This window comes from Oncorhynchus kisutch, linkage group LG3 (genome assembly GCF_002021735.2).
Source record: "Oncorhynchus kisutch isolate 150728-3 linkage group LG3, Okis_V2, whole genome shotgun sequence".
NCBI lineage: Eukaryota > Metazoa > Chordata > Actinopteri > Salmoniformes > Salmonidae > Oncorhynchus > Oncorhynchus kisutch.
The window spans coordinates 56,447,952-56,470,911 of NC_034176.2; the positions used below are offsets into that span (position 1 = coordinate 56,447,952).

The window sequence follows — 22,960 nt, forward strand, 5'->3', positions numbered from 1 at the left end:
GTGGCGGTAATACACCTCATCGGTTGTAGTCTGCCGATTAACCTCAAAGAAGAAGTAGAAGAACTACCAACACGAAGACAAGAGGAAAGATGGCGTCGCTGAATGACAGATCAGTTTGGGATGAGGTGGAGGTTTGTTCCTTGAATTAACAGATTTGAATGTGTTCATCAATTTATTTTGATTACAACATCTATTATTTGAATATGATCGTAATTATGAAGTTAACATGTATCCAATAAACGAAAGAGCTTATACTGATGTCAGCTAGCATAGCTACAAGCTAACGTTAGCTAGCCGGTTAAATTGATGGGACAGTGACACAGGACATTTTCAAATTTTCCATTTTTTTTTACGTTAGCTTGGTCACATAAAACAAATGTTTTTCTTGGTATTTAGCCTGTTAACACCTTTCTGGTCACTTAAAAACGTTGTTAGCTAGTAACTAACGTTACACACACTGAGACTCGTAAACATATCTGCAAGTTGTTAGCTAACGTTAGCCTGGCTATTTTGCTTGTCTTATTAGCCGCCAGCTAGTTAGCTTATAGCCAGGAGTCATGATTACTGTATTTCGTTAACGATAGTAGCTAAATAGCTACGTTGTATCATAACATTACAATTTTGTTTGTCAACAATAGGATGGGATCGGCGAAGAAGTCCTCAAAATGTCCACCGAAGAGATCGTTCAGCGGACACGTCTTCTGGACAGTGAAATAAAGGTAGATACCTAACTAGTTATTTTAGCAGCTATTGGTGTATCAGATGGCCCTCACTATTCTCACATTTTTTCAGCTTCTTATCTGTCTCCACCATATACTTGACCCTTCCAATTTTTAAATGATGATATGAAAATTATGAATAAGTTGCCTAGGTCTATACATTCAATTGGACTCTTATGTTGTAGATCATGAAGAGTGAGGTATTGAGGGTAACCCATGAGCTGCAGGCCATGAAGGACAAAATCAAAGAAAACACAGAGAAGATCAAAGTGAACAAGACCCTGCCGTACCTGGTCTCCAATGTCATCGAGGTAGGAGCATGAAGAAATGTGTACACTTTCGTCTCAGTGCCAAATTGTTTTATTGTATTGAACAGTTTAGTATCAAAAGCGCAATTCTTGTGAAGCTCACTTTTGTGATGGGTGTAGAGCTAATTGTCTGTTTATGACCATACAACAGTGTCTGGATCATCACAGGTTAGGTTTGAGATGTCTTAAAACTGTCTTGCAGCTTCTGGATGTGGACCCAAATGACCAGGAGGAGGATGGAGCAAACATTGATCTAGATTCCCAGAGGAAGGGCAAATGCGCTGTCATCAAAACATCTACAAGACAGGTAAGTAACAACTAGGAATATGTCCAGTAACAACTAGGAATATGTCCAATCCAGTGTTTTCTGCAGCAGTCATTTATCTGTGTCGGTGTGCACCAACAAAATTATTGCCGCCACACCAACAAAATATGGAACATTAAAAAATATGAATTCCAAGGAGCACTTTGAAGATGCTGGAACAGTCCACATTTACTTTTCCTCTGCAAACAAACAAGTAATGAATAGAAATGTCTGACAAGACCATAATAGAATAGTTTATCCATTTACCTAGTTGGCTTGCTTTTTGTTCTATGCGAGATGAATAATCCTTTTGAGGTGCATTCAAATTACGAGTGCCATAGGGAGGGGGAATTCCCAAAATTGAATATAGGCTGTGATAATAGGCTTTATTTAGTAGGCTAATAAAACTTTTACCAGCCACACCGGTTTATACTTTATATGGCCTGTGTATGGTATAATGAACTAATGTCTGAATTAATGTAATAATGAACTGAATTATCTAAACCAATAGGCCTACCTGCTTACAGGCTGTTTATCCATCTACTGTGTTGTCCTTCCAAACTGGGGATTTCACTCGTGCAGCACCGTTTCCACTATATTTTTGTAGTCTGTTCCCTTAACGTAACTGTTATTTTTATTTCTCCGCTTAGGCCTACGTTAGCCATTTTCGCGTGAGCTAGGCTATCCAAGGAAAGTAAACTTGGCAAAGTTTTGTATTATCACACGGAGAGAGGGAACGTTTTAGCACCACACAAATAAGGGACAGTTCCCGGCTCCACACTCAATGCATGCGTGGCTGGTAGCCTTATGTCTGGCTTTCCCGCTCACAGAATGGAATTTGCAACACAATAAACTCCTGGGTTTTTAAAATGTGTATTATCTTGATTTAAAATGTTTCCGACCATTTAATTGTTCTGAACTGTGAGCCGACCCATGGGGTTGAAAGAATGTGGGTATCCGACCTGATGCTCGACTACTAATGATTAGCCCAATAGGGTAAATGCAGATAGGAAACCCCATTCTTCAGCCTATTTATTTATAGCCACTATGCTGCATCAGTTGGGCTACAGGTGATAATATATCAAAATAATAGTAATTTTACCAATATGTTATTTTTTGTCATTTCTGGAGATTTAAATTATATTTTAGATGGTGTCATCATAATTTTCTTTTCATTCCTTTTGGACTAAAATGTATATTTTTAATGTCACCAGAACAAAATAAAATAAATCAGCCCCTCTGTGACATTTTCCCCACACCGCTACCAATTCTCCCAGAGGTAACACTGGTCTGATCTCCCAAGTTCAACTGCATTTTGATCAATACTTTTCCTGTGTCATTCTTAGTAAATTAAAACAGTTATTAATAGGAGTTATTCAGCAGTTGTAGTTGACAGCGGTTGCCCCTTTTGTGCTCTTGCAGACATACTTCCTCCCGGTCATTGGCTTGGTGGATGCAGAGAAGCTGAAGCCGGGAGACCTCGTGGTAAACCCCTTATGTTCACTTGAGTGTCCTTGAATAGCAGCTCCCTCTGCTCAACAAGCTATGGATTTATTTTTTGTTTGTGCTTGAGTGTCACTTTTTCTCTTTCCCTGTGGTGATGACCAGGGTGTAAACAAGGACTCATACTTGATCCTGGAAACCCTGCCCACAGAGTATGACTCCAGAGTCAAAGCCATGGAGGTGGACGAGCGCCCCACTGAACAGTACAGTGACATTGGTGGATTAGACAAACAGATCCAGGAGGTCCGATATTATCATTTGTATCTTATCTCTTTAGACACTCGTATGTGAATGTAATTGCAGTTTTAACAACGTGATGCTATTCTTTTGACTTTCAGCTGGTGGAAGCAATTGTTCTGCCCATGAACCACAAGGAGAAGTTTGAGAACCTGGGTATTCAACCACCTAAGGGGGTTTTGATGTATGGCCCCCCAGGCACAGGGAAAACCCTACTGGCTAGGGCCTGTGCTGCCCAGACCAAGGTAAAACAAAACATTGACCGAATGGCTTGTGTTTTAGCAAGGGGTTATTTGTTTGTGCAGGAGTGTCAACTCCTTTTCTGTTTTGGGTAAAATTGTGTAGACAGGCAGAGTTTTATTTATTTATCTTTCATCCTACTACAGGCCACATTTCTCAAGCTGGCTGGCCCACAGCTGGTCCAGATGTTCATTGGTGATGGTGCCAAGCTTGTCCGAGACGCCTTTGCCCTGGCCAAGGAGAAGGCCCCCTCTATCATCTTCATAGATGAGCTGGACGCCATTGGAACCAAACGGTGAGTGGTGCAGTTAAACTGTATGACTCCTACACACTGTAAACCAGCTACCGATGAGAAGTTTCACAGTTGCTTTCTATAGCTGTTTTAATAGCATCGACATAAGCCTCTGATCCCTTTTGATTTCTCCAGGTTTGACAGTGAGAAAGCAGGTGACAGGGAGGTTCAGAGAACTATGCTTGAGCTCCTCAACCAGCTGGATGGGTTCCAGCCCAACATGCAAGTTAAGGTATTACTCAGTTCTTTAAAAACAAATCTTCACTTCTTAGTGATCCCTTCCCACTCGAATCCCGGTAACGGGATTGATTAGACAACATCCAGTGAAATTGCAGCGCGCCAAATTCAAAAATAGAAATACTCATAATAAAAATTCACAAAACATACATGTGTAACACATCAGAATAAAGCTTAACTTCTTGTTAATCCAGCCGCCTTGTCAGATTTCAAAAAAGCTTTATGACGAAAGCAGACCATGCGATTATCTGAGGACAGCGCCCTGCATACCAACACATGAAAACATATATAAACACACATATTTCAACCAGGCAGGTGCTACACAAAAGTCAGAAATAACGATATAATCATGCCTTACCTTTGAAGATCTTCTTCTGTTAGCACTCCAAAATGTCTCAGAAACATCACAAATGGTCCTTTTTGTTCGATAAATTCCTTCTTTATTTCCCCATAATTTCAATTTATTTGGCGCGTTTGATTCAGAAAATACACCAGTTCCAACTCGCCCAACATGACTAAGGTACTAAAGTATCTAATAAGTTACCTGTAAACTTGGTCCAAACATTTCAAACAACTTTCCTAATCCAACCATAGGTATCCTAAAATGTAAATAATCGATAAAACTTAAGACGGGATAAACTGTGTTCAATACCGGATGAAAACAAAGTGAAGCGCGTTCCAGGTCACGTGCACCAAAAGACTTGAGTCCACCTGGAGTGACACATGGAAAGAACAGGGCTACTTCTTCATTTCTCAAAATAAAAACATCAACCAATTTCTAAAGACTGTTGACATCTAGTGGAAGCCATAGGAACTGCAAGCAGATTCCTATTAAAAAGGGCTTACCATAGAAAACTAATGGAAAACAGATTGACCTCGAAACTTTTTTTTCCTGGATGGATTGTGCTCGGGGTTTCGCCTGCCAAATCAGTTATGTTATACTCACAGACATTATTCAAACAGTTTTAGAAACTTCACAGAGTGTTTTCTATCCAAATGTACTAATAATATGCATATCCTAGCTTCTGAGCCTGAGTAGCAGGCAGTTTACTTTGGGCACGCTTTTCATCCGGACGTGAAAATACTGCCCCCTATCCCTAAAGTTTTAATCAGCTGTACTTGAGGTACCCAAGAGACCTGGTACCTAAGGAGAACTGGATGTTTCACTATGCTATGAGGAGGCCCTGTATTGTTAGCCCGGCAGACGTGACTCAGAGCGCAGGGAGAGCTGTGACGTACTGGCCTGGATAGGAGACCGTTGTAAATGCATTATCGATTGGTTCTCTTCGCTGAATTTGTGCAGTGCGAACACTCCAAAGGAACTCAGACCCTTCAAGAACCCCCGAAGTGAACCGAACTGAGAACATCTCGAGGGGTTCAATTCAGTTTGCTTGAATTCCGCGGTCCGGTTTTCTTTTTTCTTTTTTGGGCACTGTGAACACAAAGCACCATTTCCCGTGCCATAAACCCTCACATTGGTGCCACAAAAGAGAGATGATGTGCAGGTTTGTGGAAAAAACGTTTGCTGTTTTTGGATATTGATTAGCGATTATGAATGCATAGACATTACAAAATATGTTTTATACTGACACGATGTTCAGATTATTTGTTTGCAATATGTTCTCTTTAGACTAGAGGTCTTCACAGGTCCAACAGACCCCAAACCCAGAGAGGGTCTGGTTTCTAAATCCCGACTTTTGTCTCGGATCAGGGTAGGATCTGATATAATTTCTACGGGTCTTGGGTATGTGTATTTAAAATTGATTTACCAACTGGACCTGATTGGACCTGTCCTCTGTTAATTTATTGTTTGTGTGATGAGAACGGCGTGAGCTTATGTCAACAAATTGCAACTCAATAAAACATATAGCTTATGTCGAGCTGAAACTGGTTCCAGCTGCTCACCCTACAGGTTCCTGCTACTGAGGAGAGAGTTTAAAAGGAGCTGTGGACGGCTACTGTTGATTGTGAAGATGGGAGTTCTTCTTCATTGAAGTAAAATGAAAGTTAGAGGAAAAAGAGTACAGTGAAAAGAAGCTGACAAATATTTATATTGTAGTGGACAAAGATTACTGGCGGGGCCAAATGGATTGTGTGCGACTCACTATTCAAGTTTGATACAATTTTATACCTGTGATTTATGTATTTTTGAATTTATTATCAATTGTTTTGTCATTACAATTATTAGAAGCTTGTTGTAAAAGAAATAGCATTAGCCTATTGCTGTCGTTTGGTAGGCCGACATTCGGTATTGCCTTTGTTGATAATAGGTGCAATATATGCCGAGCCCGTTAAACATTTTTTTCTGTTGAGACATTTTCATTAGGCAAATTAAATTCCAGCTGTAATGTTTGCCATAATATAATTACTGGTACTTTATTTTATTTATTTATTTTATTTCACCTTTATTTAACCAGGTAGGCAAGTTGAGAAAGTTCTCATTTACAATTGCGACCTGGCCAAGATAAAGCAAAGCAGTTCGACACATACAACGACACAGTTACACATGGATTAAAACAAACATACAGTCAATAATACAGTATAAACAAGTCTATATACGATGTGAGCAAATGAGGTGAGATAAGGGAGGTAAAGGCAAAAAAGGCCATGGTGGCAAAGTAAATACAATATAGCAAGTAAAACACTGGAATGGTAGTTTTGCAATGGAAGAATGTGCAAAGTAGAAATAAAAATAATGGGGTGCAAAGGAGCCAAATAAATTAAATACAGTAGGGAAAGAGGTAGTTGTTTGGGCTAAATTATAGGTGGGCTATGTACAGGTGCAGTAATCTGTGAGCTGCTCTGACAGTTGGTGCTTAAAGCTAGTGAGGGAGATAAGTGTTTCCAGTTTCAGATTTTTGTGGTTAATTCCAGTCATTGGCAGCAGAGAACTGGAAGGAGAGGCGGCCAAAGAAAGAATTGGTTTTGGGGGTGACTAGAGAGATATACCTGCTGGAGCGTGTGCTACAGGTGGGAGATGCTATGGTGACCAGCGAGCTGAGATAAGGGGGGACTTTACCTAGCAGGGTCTTGTAGATGACATGGAGCCAGTGGGTTTGGCGACGAGTATGAAGCGAGGGCCAGCCAACGAGAGCGTACAGGTCGCAATGGTGGGTAGTATATGGGGCTTTGGTGACAAAACGGATTGCACTGTGATAGACTGCATCCAATTTGTTGAGTAGGGTATTGGAGGCTATTTTGTAAATGACATCGCCAAAGTCGAGGATTGGTAGGATGGTCAGTTTTACAAGGGTATGTTTGGGCAGCATGAGTGAAGGATGCTTTGTTGTGAAATAGGAAGCCAATTCTAGATTTAACTTTGGATTGGAGATGTTTGATATGGGTCTGGAAGGAGAGTTTACAGTCTAAACAGACACCTAAGTATTTGTAGTTGTCCACGTATTCTAAGTCAGAGCCGTCCAGAGTAGTGATGTTGGACAGGCGGGTAGGTGCAGGTAGCGATCGGTTGAAGAGCATGCATTTAGTTTTACTTGTATTTAAGAGTAATTGGAGGCCACAGAAGGAGAGTTGTATGGCATTGAAGCTTGCCTGGAGGGTTGTTAATAACACAGTGTCCAAAGAAGGGCCAGAAGTATACAGAATGGAGTCGTCTGCGTAGAGGTGGATCAGAGACTCACTAGCAGCAAGAGCGACCTCATTGATGTATACAGAGAAGAGAGTCGGTCCAAGAATTGAACCCTGTGGCACCCCCATAGAGACTGCCAGAGGTCCGGACAGCAGACCCTCCGATTTGACACACTGAACTCTATCAGAGAAGTAGTTGGTGAACCAGGCGAGGCAATCATTTGAGAAACCAAGGCTGTCGAGTCTGCCGATGAGGATGTGGTGATTGACAGAGTCGAAAGCCTTGGCCAGATCAATGAATACGGCTGCACAGTAATGTTTCTTATCGATGGCGGTTAAGATATCGTTTAGGACCTTGAGCGTGGCTGAGGTGCACCCATGACCAGCTCTGAAACCAGATTGCATAGCAGAGAAGGTATGGTGAGATTCGAAATGGTCGGTAATCTGTTTGTTGACTTGGCTTTCGAAGACCTTAGAAAGGCATGGTAGGATAGATATAGGTCTGTAGCAGTTTGGGTCAAGAGTGTCCCCCCCCCTTTGAAGAGGGGGATGACCGCAGCTGCTTTCCAATCTTTGGGAATCTCAGACGACACGAAAGAGAGGTTGAACAGGCTAGTAATAGGGGTGGCAACAATTTCGTCAGATAATTTTAGAAAGAAAGGGTCCAGATTGTCTAGCCCGGCTGATTTGTAGGGTCCAGATTTTGCAGCTCTTTCAGAACATCAGCTGAACGGATTTGGGAGAAGGAGAAATGGGGAAGGCTTGGGCGAGTTGCTGTGGGGGGTGCAGTGCTGTTGACCGGGGTAGGAGTACTAAAAGTACTAAAAGCATGAAAAGGATAAACCAAAGAGGGGCAAAATGTAATTTAATGCCGCAATATAATAACCTGTTCGTGTTTTCCATATAAACAATGACTTGACTTTTATTACCCTAATAAAGCTAAGCAACTTTTTGTGAAGGTATGGTTATTATTAGGCTTTGCTTACTGCAGGCCTATGAAGGCAGTGCGCACTGGCACTCCCAACAGTTTTATGCCTACCAGAGTTACTCCAACAATATAATGCTTATCTTCATTTAGAATATTCGGATTGAAAATTTACGAATTAGCCTCCTGTACTCCCGTATCTATTTAGCAGTAGTAGCCTATCTGACTAGTGTAAAGAAGTCGGTTTCGTCTATCTTTCTCTGGGGCTATGCCTAAGCTTTGCTCCCTTAATAAATATATATACATACACTGCTCAAAAAAAGATAGGGAACACTAAAATAACACATCCTAGATCTGATTGAATGAAATATTCTTATTAAATACATTTTTCTTAACATAGTTGAATGTGCTGACAACAAAATCACACACAAATTATCAATGGAAATCTAATTTATCAACGCATGGAGGTCTGGATTTGGAGTCACACTCAAAATTAAAGTGGAAAACCACACCTACAGGCTGGTCCAACTTTGATGTTAATGTCCTTAAAACAAGTCAAAATGAGGCTCAGTAGTGTGTGTGGCTTCCATGTGCCTGTATGACCTCCTTACAACACCTGGGCATGCTCCTGATGAGGTGGCGGATGGTCTCCTGAGGGATCTCCTCCCAGACCTGGACTAAAGCATCCACCAACTCCTGGACAGTCTGTGGTGCAACGTGGCGTTGGTGGATGGAGCGAGACATGATGTCCCAGATGTGCTTGGATTCAGGTCTGGGGAACGGGCGGGCCAGTCCATAGCATCAATGCCTTCCTCTTGCAGGAACTGCTGACACACTCCAGCCACATGAGGTCTAACATTGTCTTGCATTAGGAGGAACCCAGGGCCAACCGCACCAGGATATGGTCTCACAAGGGGTCTGAGGATCTCATTTCGGTACCTAATGGCAGTCAGGCTACCTCTGGCGAGCACATGGAGGGCTGTGCGGCCCCCCAAAGAAATGCCACCCCACACCATGACTGACCCACCGCCAAACCGGTCATGCTGGAGGATGTTGCAGGCAGCAGAACGTTATCCACGGCATCTCCAGACCCTGTCACATGTGCTCAGTGTGAACCTGCTTTCATCTGTGAAGAGCACAGGGCGCCAGTGGCGAATTTGTCAATCTTGGTGTTCTCTGGCAAATGCCAAACGTCCTGCACGGTGTTGGGCTGTAAGCACAACCCCCACCTGTGGACGTCGGCCCTCATACCACCCTCACGGAGTCTGTTTCTGACCGTTTGAGCAGACACATGCACATTTGTGGCCTGCTGGAGGTCATTTTGCAGGGCTCTGGCAGTGCTCCTCCTTGCACAAAGGCGGAGGTAGCGGCCCTGCTGCTGGGTTGTTGCCCTCCTACGGCCTCCTCCATGTCTCCTGATGTACTGGCCTGTCTCCTGGTAGCGCCTCCATGCTCTGGACACTACGCTGACAGACACAGCAAACCTTCTTGCCACAGCTCGCATTGATGTGCCATCCTGGATGAGCTGCACTACCTGAGCCACTTGTGTGGGTTGTAGACTCCGTCTCATACTACCACTAGAGTGAAAGCACCGCCAGCATTCAAAAGGGACCAAAACATCAGCCAGGAAACATAGGAACTGAGAAGTGGTCTGTGGTCACCACCTGCAGAACCACTCCTTTATTGGGGGTGTCTTGCTAATTGCCTATAATGTCCACCTGTTGTCTATTCCATTTGCACAACAGCATGTGAAATGTATTGTCAATCAGTGTTGCTTCCTAAGTGGAAAGTTTGATTTCACAGAAGTGTGATTGACTTGGAGCTACATTGTGTTGTTTAAGTGTTCCCTTTATTTTTTTCAGCAGTGTGTGTGTGTGTATATATATATATGTATGTATGTATGTATGAGACAAAGTAGAATCGCAATTCAACGGCTCAGACACAAGAGGTATGTGGCAGGGTCTACAGTCAATCACGGATTACAAAAAGAAAACCAGCCCAGTCACGGACCAGGATGCAGACTAAATAACTTTTTTTGCCCGCTTTGAGGACAATACAGTGCCACTGACACGGTCCGCAACCAAAACATGCGGCCTCTCCTTCACTGCAGCTGAGGTGAGAAAAACATTTAAACGTGTTAACCCTCGCAAGGCTGCAGGCCCAGACGGCATCCCCAGCCGCGCCCTCAGAGCATGCGCAGACCAGCTGGCCGGTGTGTTTACGGACATATTCAATCGATCCCTATCCCAGTCTGCTGTTCCCACATGCTTCAAGAGGGCCACCATTGTTCCTGTTCCCAAGAAAGCTAAGGTAACTGAGCTAAACGACTACCGCCCCGTAGCACTCACATCCGTCATCATGAAGTGCTTTGAGAGACTAGTCAAAGACCATATCACCTCCACCCTACCTGACACCCTAGACCCACTCCAATTTGCTTACCGCCCAAATAGGTCCACAGACGATGCAATCTCAACCACACTGCACACTGCCCTAACCCATCTGGACAAGAGGAATACCTATGTGAGAATGCTGTTCATCGACTACAGCTCAGCATTTAACACCATAGTACCCTCCAAACTCGTCATCAAGCTCGAGACCCTGGGTCTCGACCCCGCCCTGTGCAACTGGGTACTGGACTTCCTGACGGGCCCCCAGGTGTTGAGGGTAGGTAACAACATCTCCACCCCGCTGATCCTCAACACTGGGGCCCCACAAGGGTGCGTTCTGAGCCCTCTCCTGTACTCCCTGTGCACCCATGACTGCGTGGCCACGCACGCCTCCAACTCAATCATCAAGTTTGCGGACGACACAACAGTGGTAGGCTTGATTACTAACAACGACGAAACGGCCTACAGGGAGGAGGTGAGGGCCCTCTGAGTGTGGTGTCAGGAAAATAACCTCACACTCAACGTCAACAAAACTAAGGAGATGATTGTGGACTTCAGGAAACAGCAGAGGGAACACCCCCCTATCCACATCGATGGAACCACCCGAGCCACTGCCTGTTCACCCCGCTATCATCCAGAAGGCGAGGTCAGTACAGGTGCATCAAAGCTGGGACCAAGAGACTGAAAAACAGCTTCTATCTCAAGGCCATCAGACTGTTAAACAGCCACCACTAACATTGAGTGGCTGCTGCCAACACACTGACTCAACTCCAGCCACTTTAATAATGGGAATTGATGGGAAATGATGTAAAATATATCACTAGCCACTTTAAACAATGCTACCTAATATAATGTTTACATACCCTACATTATTCATCTCATATGTATACACTGTACTCTATATCATCTACTGCATCTTTATGTAATACATGTATCACTAGCCACTTTAACTATGCCACTTTGTTTACATACTCATCTCATATGTATATACTGCACTCAAAACCATCTACTGTATCTCGCCTATGCCGCTCTGTACCATCACTCATTCATATATCTTTACGTACATATTCTTTATCCCCTTCCACTTGTCTATAAGGTAGTAGTTTTGGAATTGTTAGCTAGATTACTTGTTGGTTATTACTGCATTGTCAGAACTAGAAGCACAAGCATTTCGCTACACTCGCATTAATATCTGCTAACCATGTGTATGTGACAAATAAAATTTAATTTGATTTGTATTAGCTCTGACCACAGCTTGTGAATTGGGGGAAGAGAAGGCCTTTACTGGCTACTCTGACTCAGCATATGTTATTGGGGTTTGTTTGTCATGGTGTAGGATTTGGAGAGCAAGAGAGTTTACTAATACCACAGACACACCTATTAAAAACAGACCTTTTGTTGAACAGTTATTTGAAGCTATGTGAAAACCTAACACACTGGCTATTGTTAAGGTTGAGGCATACACAGGCTGGTGTGATAATGCTAGAATTGGTAACAGCATAGCTGATGAGGCGGCCAAATTGGCTGTTTCCCTTTGTCACACACATGCATTAGATTTTTTGTTGTTTATATCATTTGAAACTACTGATCTTGAGAAACAGCAGCAGTCTGATATTCTCAATCACCAGGTGTGGAGGGAGAGAGGGTGTGCTCTCTGTCCTAGGTCTGGTTTATGGCTACATCTTTTGTCTGGCATGCCCTGTTTACCATCAACCAATGATCTTTAATATTTGCCAATTGGCTCATGAAGTGAGCCATTTGTCAAAGGGGGATATGAGAGGAGAATGGAGGAGGAGGAGAATGTTTGAAATTTAAATTTGACCCAAAATTTGAATCAGCACGTAAAACAGTTCATTTATCCACTGCAACCAGGGAAGTCCCCCACTCCAAAAGGATATTTTGTCCACATAGCTATGGATTTTTATAGACACGATAGAGCAAAAAGAAAGAGATACTGCCTGGTGATAATTGACAGGTTTACCAGGTGGGTGGAACCATCCAACTGCGTTGCGCGAACAGTTGCTAGTTAGGAAAATTATACTCAGGTTCGGGGTGCCTGAGGTTTGTCTGCAGACAATGGGACCCATCTCATAGTAGATGTGGTTACCCAAATGGCCAAAATGATGGGTGTTGACCAGAAGTTTGTGTCCATCTATCAACCGCGGAGTAATGATATTTACTGAGGGCTAATAAGAACATGTTATTCTCTCTTGTCAAACTATGCCATTCCACAGGAATGACATGGGTAGAGGGATTACCTCTTGTCCTCATGAAAATGTGCAGCAGCAGGGTAGCCTAGTGGTTAGAGCATGTGACTAGTAACTGAAAGGTTGTGAGTTCAAACCCCCTCAAACATTTAGAAGTTCATTTTAAAGAGGACTGAGATTGGTTATTTTAAACACCCTCAGATGTTTTAGGGATGAGACTTCTCATTGTTTAGATTTGAAAATCCAACAGTTGTAATGGAAGGGGGTGGCAACCAGGGGCTGTGTTTGATTGGTAAAAGCACAGCCCCCCTCGTTATCGACGTATCGTGCCGACAACATCGTCTTTCCAGACTGAGGTCAGGAGGACTTCGAGTTAGGTGTTAGCCAGACTACTATATTGTACGCTGACGCCTTGACTTTCTTCTGCCAGGTTATTGCTGCCACTAACAGGGTGGATATCCTAGATCCCGCACTGCTGCGTTCTGGACGTTTAGACCGTAAGATTGAGTTCCCAATGCCCAATGAGGAAGCACGAGCCCGCATCATGCAGATTCACTCACGCAAGATGAACGTCAGGTTTGGACCAATCCGCTATGCTTCATCAGCCAAATTGATATGCATGTTATGATTTATAATTAAATATACTCTAGCTTAACTCTGGTCTTCCCACAGCCCTGATGTCAACTACGAGGAGCTGGCCAGGTGCACTGATGATTTCAATGGCGCCCAGTGCAAAGCAGTGTGTGTGGAGGCGGTGAGTCATACTAAACATGCACAAATTTGTGAAAGAACCAGCCCAATAACTAAAGTTACGTTGTTTCCTTTCCCCTGGTGAAACTGTTCAGTGACTTAATTTGCCCATTTGTTAAAAAGACCTAGATACATTTAGGAACAAACATGGATTTAACTTTCTTTCTCTTCCAGGGTATGATCGCCCTTCGCAGGGGGGCAACTGAGCTCAATCATGAGGACTACATGGAAGGCATCTTAGAAGTACAGGCCAAGAAAAAGGCCAACCTGCAGTACTACGCCTAAGGCCCTGGAGCTTCAGGGGAAGGGTGCATGTGATACTCTCCAGATGTGTCCAAAACATGAACCAATCTCTGTACTGTTAGTGTGCAACATTGTCACTTCTCTCTCGTGTGAGACCTGTTTTGGCTTGTTTATGGTCCATGAAAGAATAAAGGCTTTACATTTGCCCTTTGGCTGGATGGAAAAGATATCTTTGCATTATATTTCAGATGTTCCCATTTGGGGAAGTCAAAAAAAAAAAGCATCTTTATTTGGATCAGTCAATGAGTTAATACAAGCACCTGACTGCTTCGACAAGGCGATAGACATTTTGTCAGCTCAGTGTGGCCCAAAGTTACCACACATTCCTTTGAAGTTGTAGCATGATCACGTAAATAACAAATCCCTTTGAATTAAACATTACATGCACATTTTCAATAAAACTTCCATCTTAAACTCAACAAGGAGAGCCTCCATTCCAGATATACCGAGTATTCTGAAACATGTATATATTGGCAATAGGTGACATAAGATTCAGTCTCCCATCACAGAAAGAGGAACTGGGCACTATTGCAATCTTGTTTGTTCCTGGATTTAGGTGAAACGGCTCCATTTAATTAACCTGCAGTAGTTTTACAAATGTCTATTAAAAGGAAGCTCTTCACATTTCCAATCAAAGCAGTTTTATCTTTACTTGATGACAGGTAAAAAAAAAAAAAAAGAAAGTATAGTAAACAAGTGCATACAAAGGATTAGATGCCAGCGATCCACCCCCATTCAGGCAATGTCAATTTATATAATTACAATTAGATTCTATGAAGGTAGTTCAAGACTTCAAAAAAATCTCTTCTGGTCGATTGCATACGTCTTCCCCACAGGCAGCTTCCGGAAAAATAAACTGTTGCCTCTGCTCATGTTTCCCTATAAATAGAGAGGGAATACAAAGACGAAACAGGCACAAATGATACATAATTCACTAATTTAGAAACACTTAACCAAGGATCTTGTTTGTGTAGCATTAACATTTTGAAAGCAGCAACCTACCTCTAGGCTCAGGTGCCTCCAGCAGTCCACCCAGGTTGGATATATAGAAGCATAGGGAGGGAGACCGCCAGCCAGCCTGTAAAAGACAGGAGTGCTTATGTGGAAAGCCAGCCTTAAATATATATATTTTTTTTTTTCAAGCAAGAATGATCTCAAGCAAGAATTTTGCTAGGACTGTCAGGGTGGTCTGAGTGAGGGATCTATTTAGACAATGAGAGGGATATGTAACCTGAAAACTAGCTGTCATTGGCAGAGGTTTGAAACTATGGATGGGCGATATGGTCTAAAAGTTTTTATTTATTTATTAAAAGTTAAATAAGCTTTGTTGTACAATTAAATCATACACTGCATTTTCAAACAGTCAACCATAATTAAATGAATTCAGGGCTTGTGAAATTATACCTAGGCTAAATAAGCCTTCCATAACCATAGACCCACTAATAATATAATCTAGTTCAACCTGCTTTTTTTGAATAATTACTGATCTGGTGTTCAACTGAGTATTAAACCACACATAATGCACATTCACTAATGACTAATGTCTTGTAGCAGGCTTGCGAGACAATTAACAGGTCTCAATTAGAGGTTGACTGATTAATTAGGGACGATTTCAAGTTTGCATAACAATCGGTAATTGGCATTTTTGGACACCGATTATGGCCGATTACATTGCACACCACGAGGAGACTGCGTGGCAGGCTGACTACCTGTTATGCGAGTGCAGCAAGGAGCTAAGGTGCTAGCTAGCATTAAACTTATCTTAATGATATTACTAGTTTATCTAGCTTGTCCTGCGTTGCATATAATCGATGCGGTGCCTGTTCATTTATCATTGAATCACAGCCTACTTTGCCAAACGGATGATTTAACAAGCACATTCGCAAAAAAAAAGCTGCCGTTGCACCTATGTGTACCCAACCATAAACATCAATGCCTTTCATAAAATCAATACAAAACCTGCATATTTAGTTACCGTTTCCTGCTAACATGAATTTCTTTTAACTAGGCAAATTGTGTCACTTCTCTTGCGTTCTGTGCAAGCAGAGTCAGGGTATATGCAGCAGTTTGGGCCGCCTGGCTCGTTGCGAACTGTGTGAAGACCATTTCTTCCTAACAAAGACCGTAATTACTCAATTCTGCCAAAACAGGCTGAAATATCAGGTGTTCTTTTCCAGCAGTTCTTACACTGAAATGGCATAATTTTTCACAGTATTATTCCAACCTCAATGTGGAAAAACATATCAAACACTGGGCCTTTAAACCAGCAAAGTTCTGTTTAAGACGGTTAAGATCCAAATGTGTACCTGCACAGAACTAGTTCAGGAAAAACAATTAGGAAATAAAAGGCTTCCTCAAATGGCATGAAAACCGATGATGCAAACGCACGCATTGCAACTTGACATCTTTCAAAGTGTTCTACATTTTGTAAATAAACTAAAACCAAAAAGATTAAAAACATCCAAACACAGCTACTTACCCGCAGTCATTGACAGCCATGAGGTTTGACACCAAAACAAAGGGGTATGTGAGCATACTGGCGAAGAACTGGAACACAAGAGGGTGAAATTACAGAACTAAAACAGTCCAACAAAATTGACAGAACATGAACAACCAATGCAATACATTAACATTTTAGTCATTTAGCAGACGCTCTTATAAAGAATGACTTACAGTAGTGAGTGCATACATTTATTTAATTATGTACTGGTCCCCCGTAGGAAGTGAACTCACAACCCTGGCAATCGCCATGTTCCATTAACAGCCACACTGGACCCCAATAAAAACCCCATCAACTGTTTATTATTTGAAACATGTTTTACACTTACCCCAGTCACAGCCTGAGAGCAGTTCTTTATTTCTCCTGTGTGACTCATCTGTGAGAAAAGGAAAATGTCATAATTCACATACCCATGCATTCTACACTGACATACAAATGCACTTCAGTACAGGGTATTTTTCTATGCGAGGGCCACATCTACTTTAAAGGCCCAATGCAGCTAAAAACGTGATTTTTCTACGTTAAAAAATATACATAGAATACCAAACTATGAGGTTGGAATAATACTGTGAAAATTATGATGCCCTTTTATTTTAGTGTAAGAGCAATTTGAAAAGGCCACCTGAATGGTGTTTTGGCCTGCCTGGTGACGTCACCAGGTGGTAAATTAGTTAGACCAATAACGAGTTCCAAACCTTTCAGCCAATAACGGATAGTTTACATATTCCCACTCAGACTACTCCTAGACATTCCTAGCAAATCTGTTGCTTGAGAAAATGCTCTTTGCTAAGAAGCTCTTTGCTAAGAAGCTTAGGTACTTAATTGTTACCCAGAAGCGATTTGAGATGGAGATAAAGACGGCTGCATTGGACCTGTAAACAAGTGGCAAAATCCCAAATCCATCTGACTTACTGAGTCATCAATGGCGTATGTGTTGATGAGGTGGGCAAGCATGTTGCAGATCCACAGAGAGAGCACGTCACCCAGCAAACGAGGAATAAGGCCCCTGCACGAGAGCACAGCTATTAGTCGGCGGTTAAGACGGCAAGGAAAGAGAAGTCATGGCACAGACATCCAGAGGAAACGGCATTCAGAAAACAAAACATTTGCAAGATTCTGGAGCAAGCATAAACCTACTTCTAAAAATAACTTCAAAAAGATTGACTGAATTTACTGAGGTCAAATGTATTCTAGTAATTTAGCAAGTCAAGAGTAAAGTATGCCCTTGATGAGACATTGGTCATGTAGCCAAAGGAAGATCATACTTACGCAAAGAATCCCAGAACTCCTTCATTCTTGTAGACAGTGACGATGGAATCAAACACTCCACTGCAAAACAATAATAAACATTTGTAATATTCAGTATTACATGGCTATAAATCGTATAAACACATATTGAACTTAGGTTAAGAGAAACTCACCTGTACTTGGTTTCTCTACCGATAAACTGGACCATGCATCTCAAGGTGATCACTTTGGTACAAACAGAAAATAACCATTAAGAACCCAGTATCCATGCAGTAGTCATTATCCTATGAGAAACCGCAGTACAAACAGTACAATTACCATGGAAGGGGTGCGTGACGATAGTGGCACAGGAGCGGGCTATCATCTCTTTGGTTGTCTGTGGTAAAAGAAAAACAGAAAGAATGGTGATGCAGAATTTAGGAAGAAATGAGAATCCAACTTGGACAGCTTAAGCTGGGGATAAATCCCCTTACACCAAGAACCATCTGCGCACCAGATATTAACTTACTCGCGTACGGTGAAAAAAAAACACAGCCAAGCGATTAGACATGCTCAGATGATGTCCACGGCAATAAGCCACAACTCAATTTATAGATTACGGTCTGTTCAACCCACGTCTAACAGAACTGTGAAACAAATCGGAATATTTCGATTGGAACAAATTTGACACGCCCAAGACCAAAGGCAATAACATGCTAAAAAACAAACATCTGTCAAACCTTCTGCTTTACTGGATAAATGAATACATACCTCATTCACAACATGCTGCAAGGATCCCTCTTCAGCTTTCTGACTGGTTCCAGACACCTAAAAAGGATTGTAAAACTGACCATAAATATCTACAGCCTGCATTTAAAAAGATAGTTTAATTTAATAAAATAAAAATAAATAAGTCAATTATACAATTAACCCATAACCAGGCCAAAAATATTTACCTCATATTTGCCTGCATCCTGGCATCTCTGTAAAAGACAGTGATTAGTTCAACAGGGATCCAGTTTCATAATGGTGTGTCGACACTTTGCCATCCAGAGCAATTGTCAGTTCATGAATTTAGAAACAAATAGCATTTGTCAAACTCACCATCCTAAAACAGTGAAAGGCCAATCCAGCTCAAGTCACAGAGTGAATTCCCAAGCCAGTATATAGCTTATTCTCTGACGAGCACGACTTTCCACACAGAATGTGATCACATTTAGGGATTGAGGCTAGACTACTGCTGAGGTCTGAAAACGTCAGATAACATTTATTTAGGAAGCTACATTAAGCCAGCGTGTTAGTTAGACCCACCTGCAAGACTCTGCTGTGTACGAGGGTGCCGATGGTCCCTGCACAGAGCCGGGGGGCTAGGCCATTAAAGAGACCTGCCTTGCCATCAATCTTTATGATGTGCTTCGCTAAAAGACAGAAATGACAGGATCAAAGAACAGGCACATAGAAAATCATCACGTTCATTGGCCTGTCCGTACCATACAGTCTGACCAGTCTTATTTCCAGTTGCCTACTAGTTGGAGTTTAACATCAAGATAAGTCAAGTTTAAATCAATCACGATTAGTGATGCGCAGGTTGACCGATAATTATATCTGCAGGGTGGGCTGGTTTAGGGTCATGAAATAGTCTGGATGAAGCCCAGGTTGAAATAAGACCAAACAATACTTAAAAATGATATAAAATGTATAACTCTTGAGCAATAATATCTAAAGGCAAAATATTTTTTCCCCCTTTCATTATTTTAAGCTTTCTGGCGTTAGCTTGTAAGCCAATAAGCTTTAGGGCCATAACTGTACACCCGCCAAATAGCCAACACGCCAATAGTCAAATGCTTTTGCGAACGGGCAGAAAGAGTTAACGTGGATCCACGGAGGCAAAAAGGACAATGTCAGAGTTGAATTCAATAAGAGAAAAGCTGCGAAATGGAGAGCTGAAAATGAAGAGAAGGGAGGGCCAGAAAAGTCTATGTTTGGGAAAGATTTGTTGAAGTGGTAAAAGAGGATAATATGTTGTGTGATATGACTGAGGTGTTATACTAAATTGGACAGTCAAGGCGGGGACTTCAAATAGACCTATTGCACGTCAAGGGAACTGTAGCCTAATCTTCTGATGGGTTAAATGAATACTGAAATCTGGACACTGATTGTAGGTCTGTAACCTCTCACATAGCCTTAATATTAACTCCTGCAGAATTAATCATTTCTTGCAGTAAAATAGGACACATTTTGACTCAGAAATAGGAGTGGAGAAATTATTTTTCTTTCAGCATTTTGAGAGTATGTGAAAGCGCATTTAGATGCCGTCTGTAGAGATGCTATTGTTATCAGCATCATAAAAGCTGATAGTATTTCAACCACATAAAATATGCATCCATGGGGCGGCATGTAGCCTAGCGGTTAGAACGTTGGTCCAGTAACCGAAAGGTTGCTCGATCAAATCCCAGAGCTGACAAGGAAGAAATATGTCGTTCTGCCCCTGAACAAGGCAGTTAACCCACTGTTCCTAGGCCGTCATTGTAAATAAGAATTTGTTCTTAACGGTTCAATAAAGGTTATTAAAATAATAAAATTTAAATAAAAAATACAAAATCTTATTAGAAACATGAGTGATTTTCAGAGCTTTCTATTTCTTTACAACCGGTCAAACAAATGTAATTTGGAAATTTTACTAAATCTTTCCTCTTTGTTATTTATTGCATTTTCTTCCCAGTCCCTAAATGTCTGCTCCACGAAAGAAGCAGGGATGTCAACCAGATTGCATTCTAACGATTTATGAAGTTCTGGTGAGCAAAGGGCTTATTTAGTCTTCTAGGACAATATAAGTGACAGAAAATAAGCTGCATGCATCTTAATTATAAGCACCAACATCTTAAAATCAGGCTAAATAAATCCTGCACCCCATGTCAAAAAATAGTTTGCCGTCTGACTGTAGTCTACAGTGCATTTTATATATTATGCTTGAGCCGAAAGTGTGTTCGGGGGCTCTGTATGGAGGTTGACACGCAATTGTGGAACCTCCGGAGGCATGCAGAGGCAAAATTGAGATCTGTACCAAATGTAACAACGCGGAGGGCTCTGTATAGCTCTGGATTGACATGATTGGTTGACGGTAGGAATGGGTGAAACAGAAACTCACTTCCTTGCGCTGCTCCATGAAGTGCAAGTAGTACACTACATGACCAAAAGTACGTAGACACCTGCTCTTCCAACATCTCATTGCACAATTATGTGCATTAATATGGAGTTAGTCCCCCCTTTTCTGCTATAACAGCCTCCACTCTTCTGGGAAGACTTTCCACCAGATCTTGGAGCATTGCAGCAGAGACTTGCATTCATTCAGCCACAAGCGCATTAGTGAAGTTGGATATTGATCTGGGGCGATTAAGCCTGGCTCGCAGTCAGCTTTCCAATTCATCCCAAAGGTGTTTGATGGGGTTGAGGTCAGGGCTCTGTGCACTCCAGACAAGCTCTTCCACAACAATCTCAACAAACCATTTCTGTAGGGAGCTCACTTTGTCCATGGGGGCATTGTCATGCTGAAACAGGAAAGGGCAACCGCCAAACTGCCACAAAGTTAGAAGCACCGATTCATCTAAAATGTCATTGTATGCTGTAGCGTTAAGACATCCCTTCACTGGAAGGAACGAAGGGGCCTAGCCCAAACGATGAAACACAGGACCAGACTATCATTCCTCTAACAAACTTTACAATTGGCACTATGCAGGTAGCCTTCTCCTGGCATTCGCTAAACCCAGATTTGTCCGTCGGACTGCCAGATGGTGAAGTGTGATTCATCACTCCAGAGAACGCGTTTCCACTGCTCCAGAGTCCAATGGCGGTGAGATTACAACACTCCAGCAGACGCATGGTGATTTTAGGCTTGTGAGCGTTTGCTCGGCCATGGCAACCCATTTCATGAAGCTCCCGACAAATAGTTAATGTTCTGACGTTGCTTCTAGACGCAGTTTGAAACTCGGTAGTGAGTGTTGCAACCGAGGAAAGACGATATTTACGCTCTACAGCACTAGGGTGGTCCCGTTCTGTGAGCTTGTGTGGCCTACCACTTCGCAGCTGAGCCGTTGTTGCAACCTAGAAGTTTCCACTTCACTATAACAGCACTTTGATCGGGGCAGCACACACGTTGACCGGGGCAGCTCTAGTAAGGCAGAAATTTGACTAACTGAATTGTTGGAAAGGTGGCATCCTATGACAGTACCATGTTGAAAGTCACTGAGCTCTTTAGTAGGGCCATTCTACTGTCAATGTTTGTCTATGGAGATTGCATGGCTGTGTCCTCGATTTTATATACTTGTCAGCAACGGGTGTGGCTGAAATAGCCGAATCCACTCTTTGAAGGGGTGTCCACATACTTTTGTTATTTATAGTGTATGAATGCCCCGACTTCTTTAGAAGCAGTATCCCCGTAAATGCTGCATGGCCAATGCAGACATTGGACTGACCATGCAGCGCATTTTAGGGTCGGTTGGGGGCCTCAACCCATATAGTTGGGTGGATGGGTTATTAGCAATTGCAGGCGGGTATGGGAGAACAAACAGCTGACCCAAACACCACTAAATCACTAGTACCATCAAGGAACAAGGACCGATTGAACCAGTCGAGCGTAATCTTAAATGAATGGTCTTAAATGTTAGGTCGGCGTAGCTGCGTCTGACTTTGGGATCAGAATTTACACGTGCTGCGCTTAACAAAAAATAAGACTAGTCGTAGCTAAGCCAGGTGTAAGCATGGCACATTCATGAGATTTGATGATTGATAATGATGGTTGCTAGGCAGTGCCCTTTGCTAGGCTGTTATCATCCTCATGGCATGTTCCATCACTTCGCAAAGCCCACCAGTATGCATGCACGTTTACTGGAAGTATCAATCGATGATTACCTCGGAAATGAATATCACTGAATGATGAAAACACTGGAATAAAGTAGACTAATGCCATTAATTTGCTCTTCACTCAAGTAGTAGCCGAGGCTATATCCCAACTAAAAGCCCCGGGCAGAATCACATTGATTATCATGCAACTGAATCTCAGTCTGTATATTTTGTTATCTGATCTCTGGCTGGCAAATAAGTGGAGGGAGCAGCTCATCTATTAGTTTGCTAATATCTGCTCAGACACATTTAACATGTTATAATGTGGCATAAATCAAGTATATTATCAGAGTTTCTAAACGCAGAGGCTCATCATTGCGAGACTTCTGGGAATGTT

At 42.2% G+C, this 22,960-nt stretch overlaps 2 protein-coding genes across 3 annotated transcripts in view; one reads left to right on the forward strand and one right to left on the reverse strand.

Annotated features, from left to right (window-relative positions):
* On the forward strand, nucleotides 1-14,164 carry psmc3 (proteasome 26S subunit, ATPase 3). Of its 2 annotated transcripts, none has more exons than XM_020477533.2 (12): nucleotides 1-131; nucleotides 639-719; nucleotides 905-1,030; nucleotides 1,230-1,334; nucleotides 2,754-2,816; nucleotides 2,940-3,077; nucleotides 3,173-3,316; nucleotides 3,458-3,606; nucleotides 3,739-3,835; nucleotides 13,375-13,520; nucleotides 13,617-13,698; nucleotides 13,869-14,164. In XM_020477533.2, exons 1-12 carry the CDS (start codon nucleotides 90-92, stop codon nucleotides 13,977-13,979), a joined length of 1,284 nt encoding a protein of 427 aa, XP_020333122.1. In that variant the 5' UTR covers nucleotides 1-89; the 3' UTR covers nucleotides 13,980-14,164. The 2 variants fall into 2 exon arrangements, with proteins under 2 accessions (XP_020333122.1, XP_020333130.1); XM_020477541.2 differs by having other exon boundaries at nucleotides 16-125.
* The window catches only part of mtch2 (mitochondrial carrier homolog 2), a 15,020-nt gene continuing 6,205 nt past the window's right edge, over nucleotides 14,146-22,960 (reverse strand). Inside the window, exons 3-13 of the mRNA XM_020477549.2 lie at nucleotides 19,036-19,142; nucleotides 18,681-18,707; nucleotides 18,496-18,552; nucleotides 18,064-18,121; nucleotides 17,919-17,970; nucleotides 17,767-17,826; nucleotides 17,410-17,503; nucleotides 16,826-16,873; nucleotides 16,477-16,544; nucleotides 15,000-15,075; nucleotides 14,146-14,876 (exon numbers count right to left, since the gene is read on the reverse strand). Coding sequence (XP_020333138.1) covers nucleotides 14,790-14,876; nucleotides 15,000-15,075; nucleotides 16,477-16,544; nucleotides 16,826-16,873; nucleotides 17,410-17,503; nucleotides 17,767-17,826; nucleotides 17,919-17,970; nucleotides 18,064-18,121; nucleotides 18,496-18,552; nucleotides 18,681-18,707; nucleotides 19,036-19,142 — 734 coding nt within the window. The 3' untranslated portion in view covers nucleotides 14,146-14,789. The remainder of the gene's footprint in view (nucleotides 14,877-14,999; nucleotides 15,076-16,476; nucleotides 16,545-16,825; nucleotides 16,874-17,409; nucleotides 17,504-17,766; nucleotides 17,827-17,918; nucleotides 17,971-18,063; nucleotides 18,122-18,495; nucleotides 18,553-18,680; nucleotides 18,708-19,035; nucleotides 19,143-22,960) is intronic.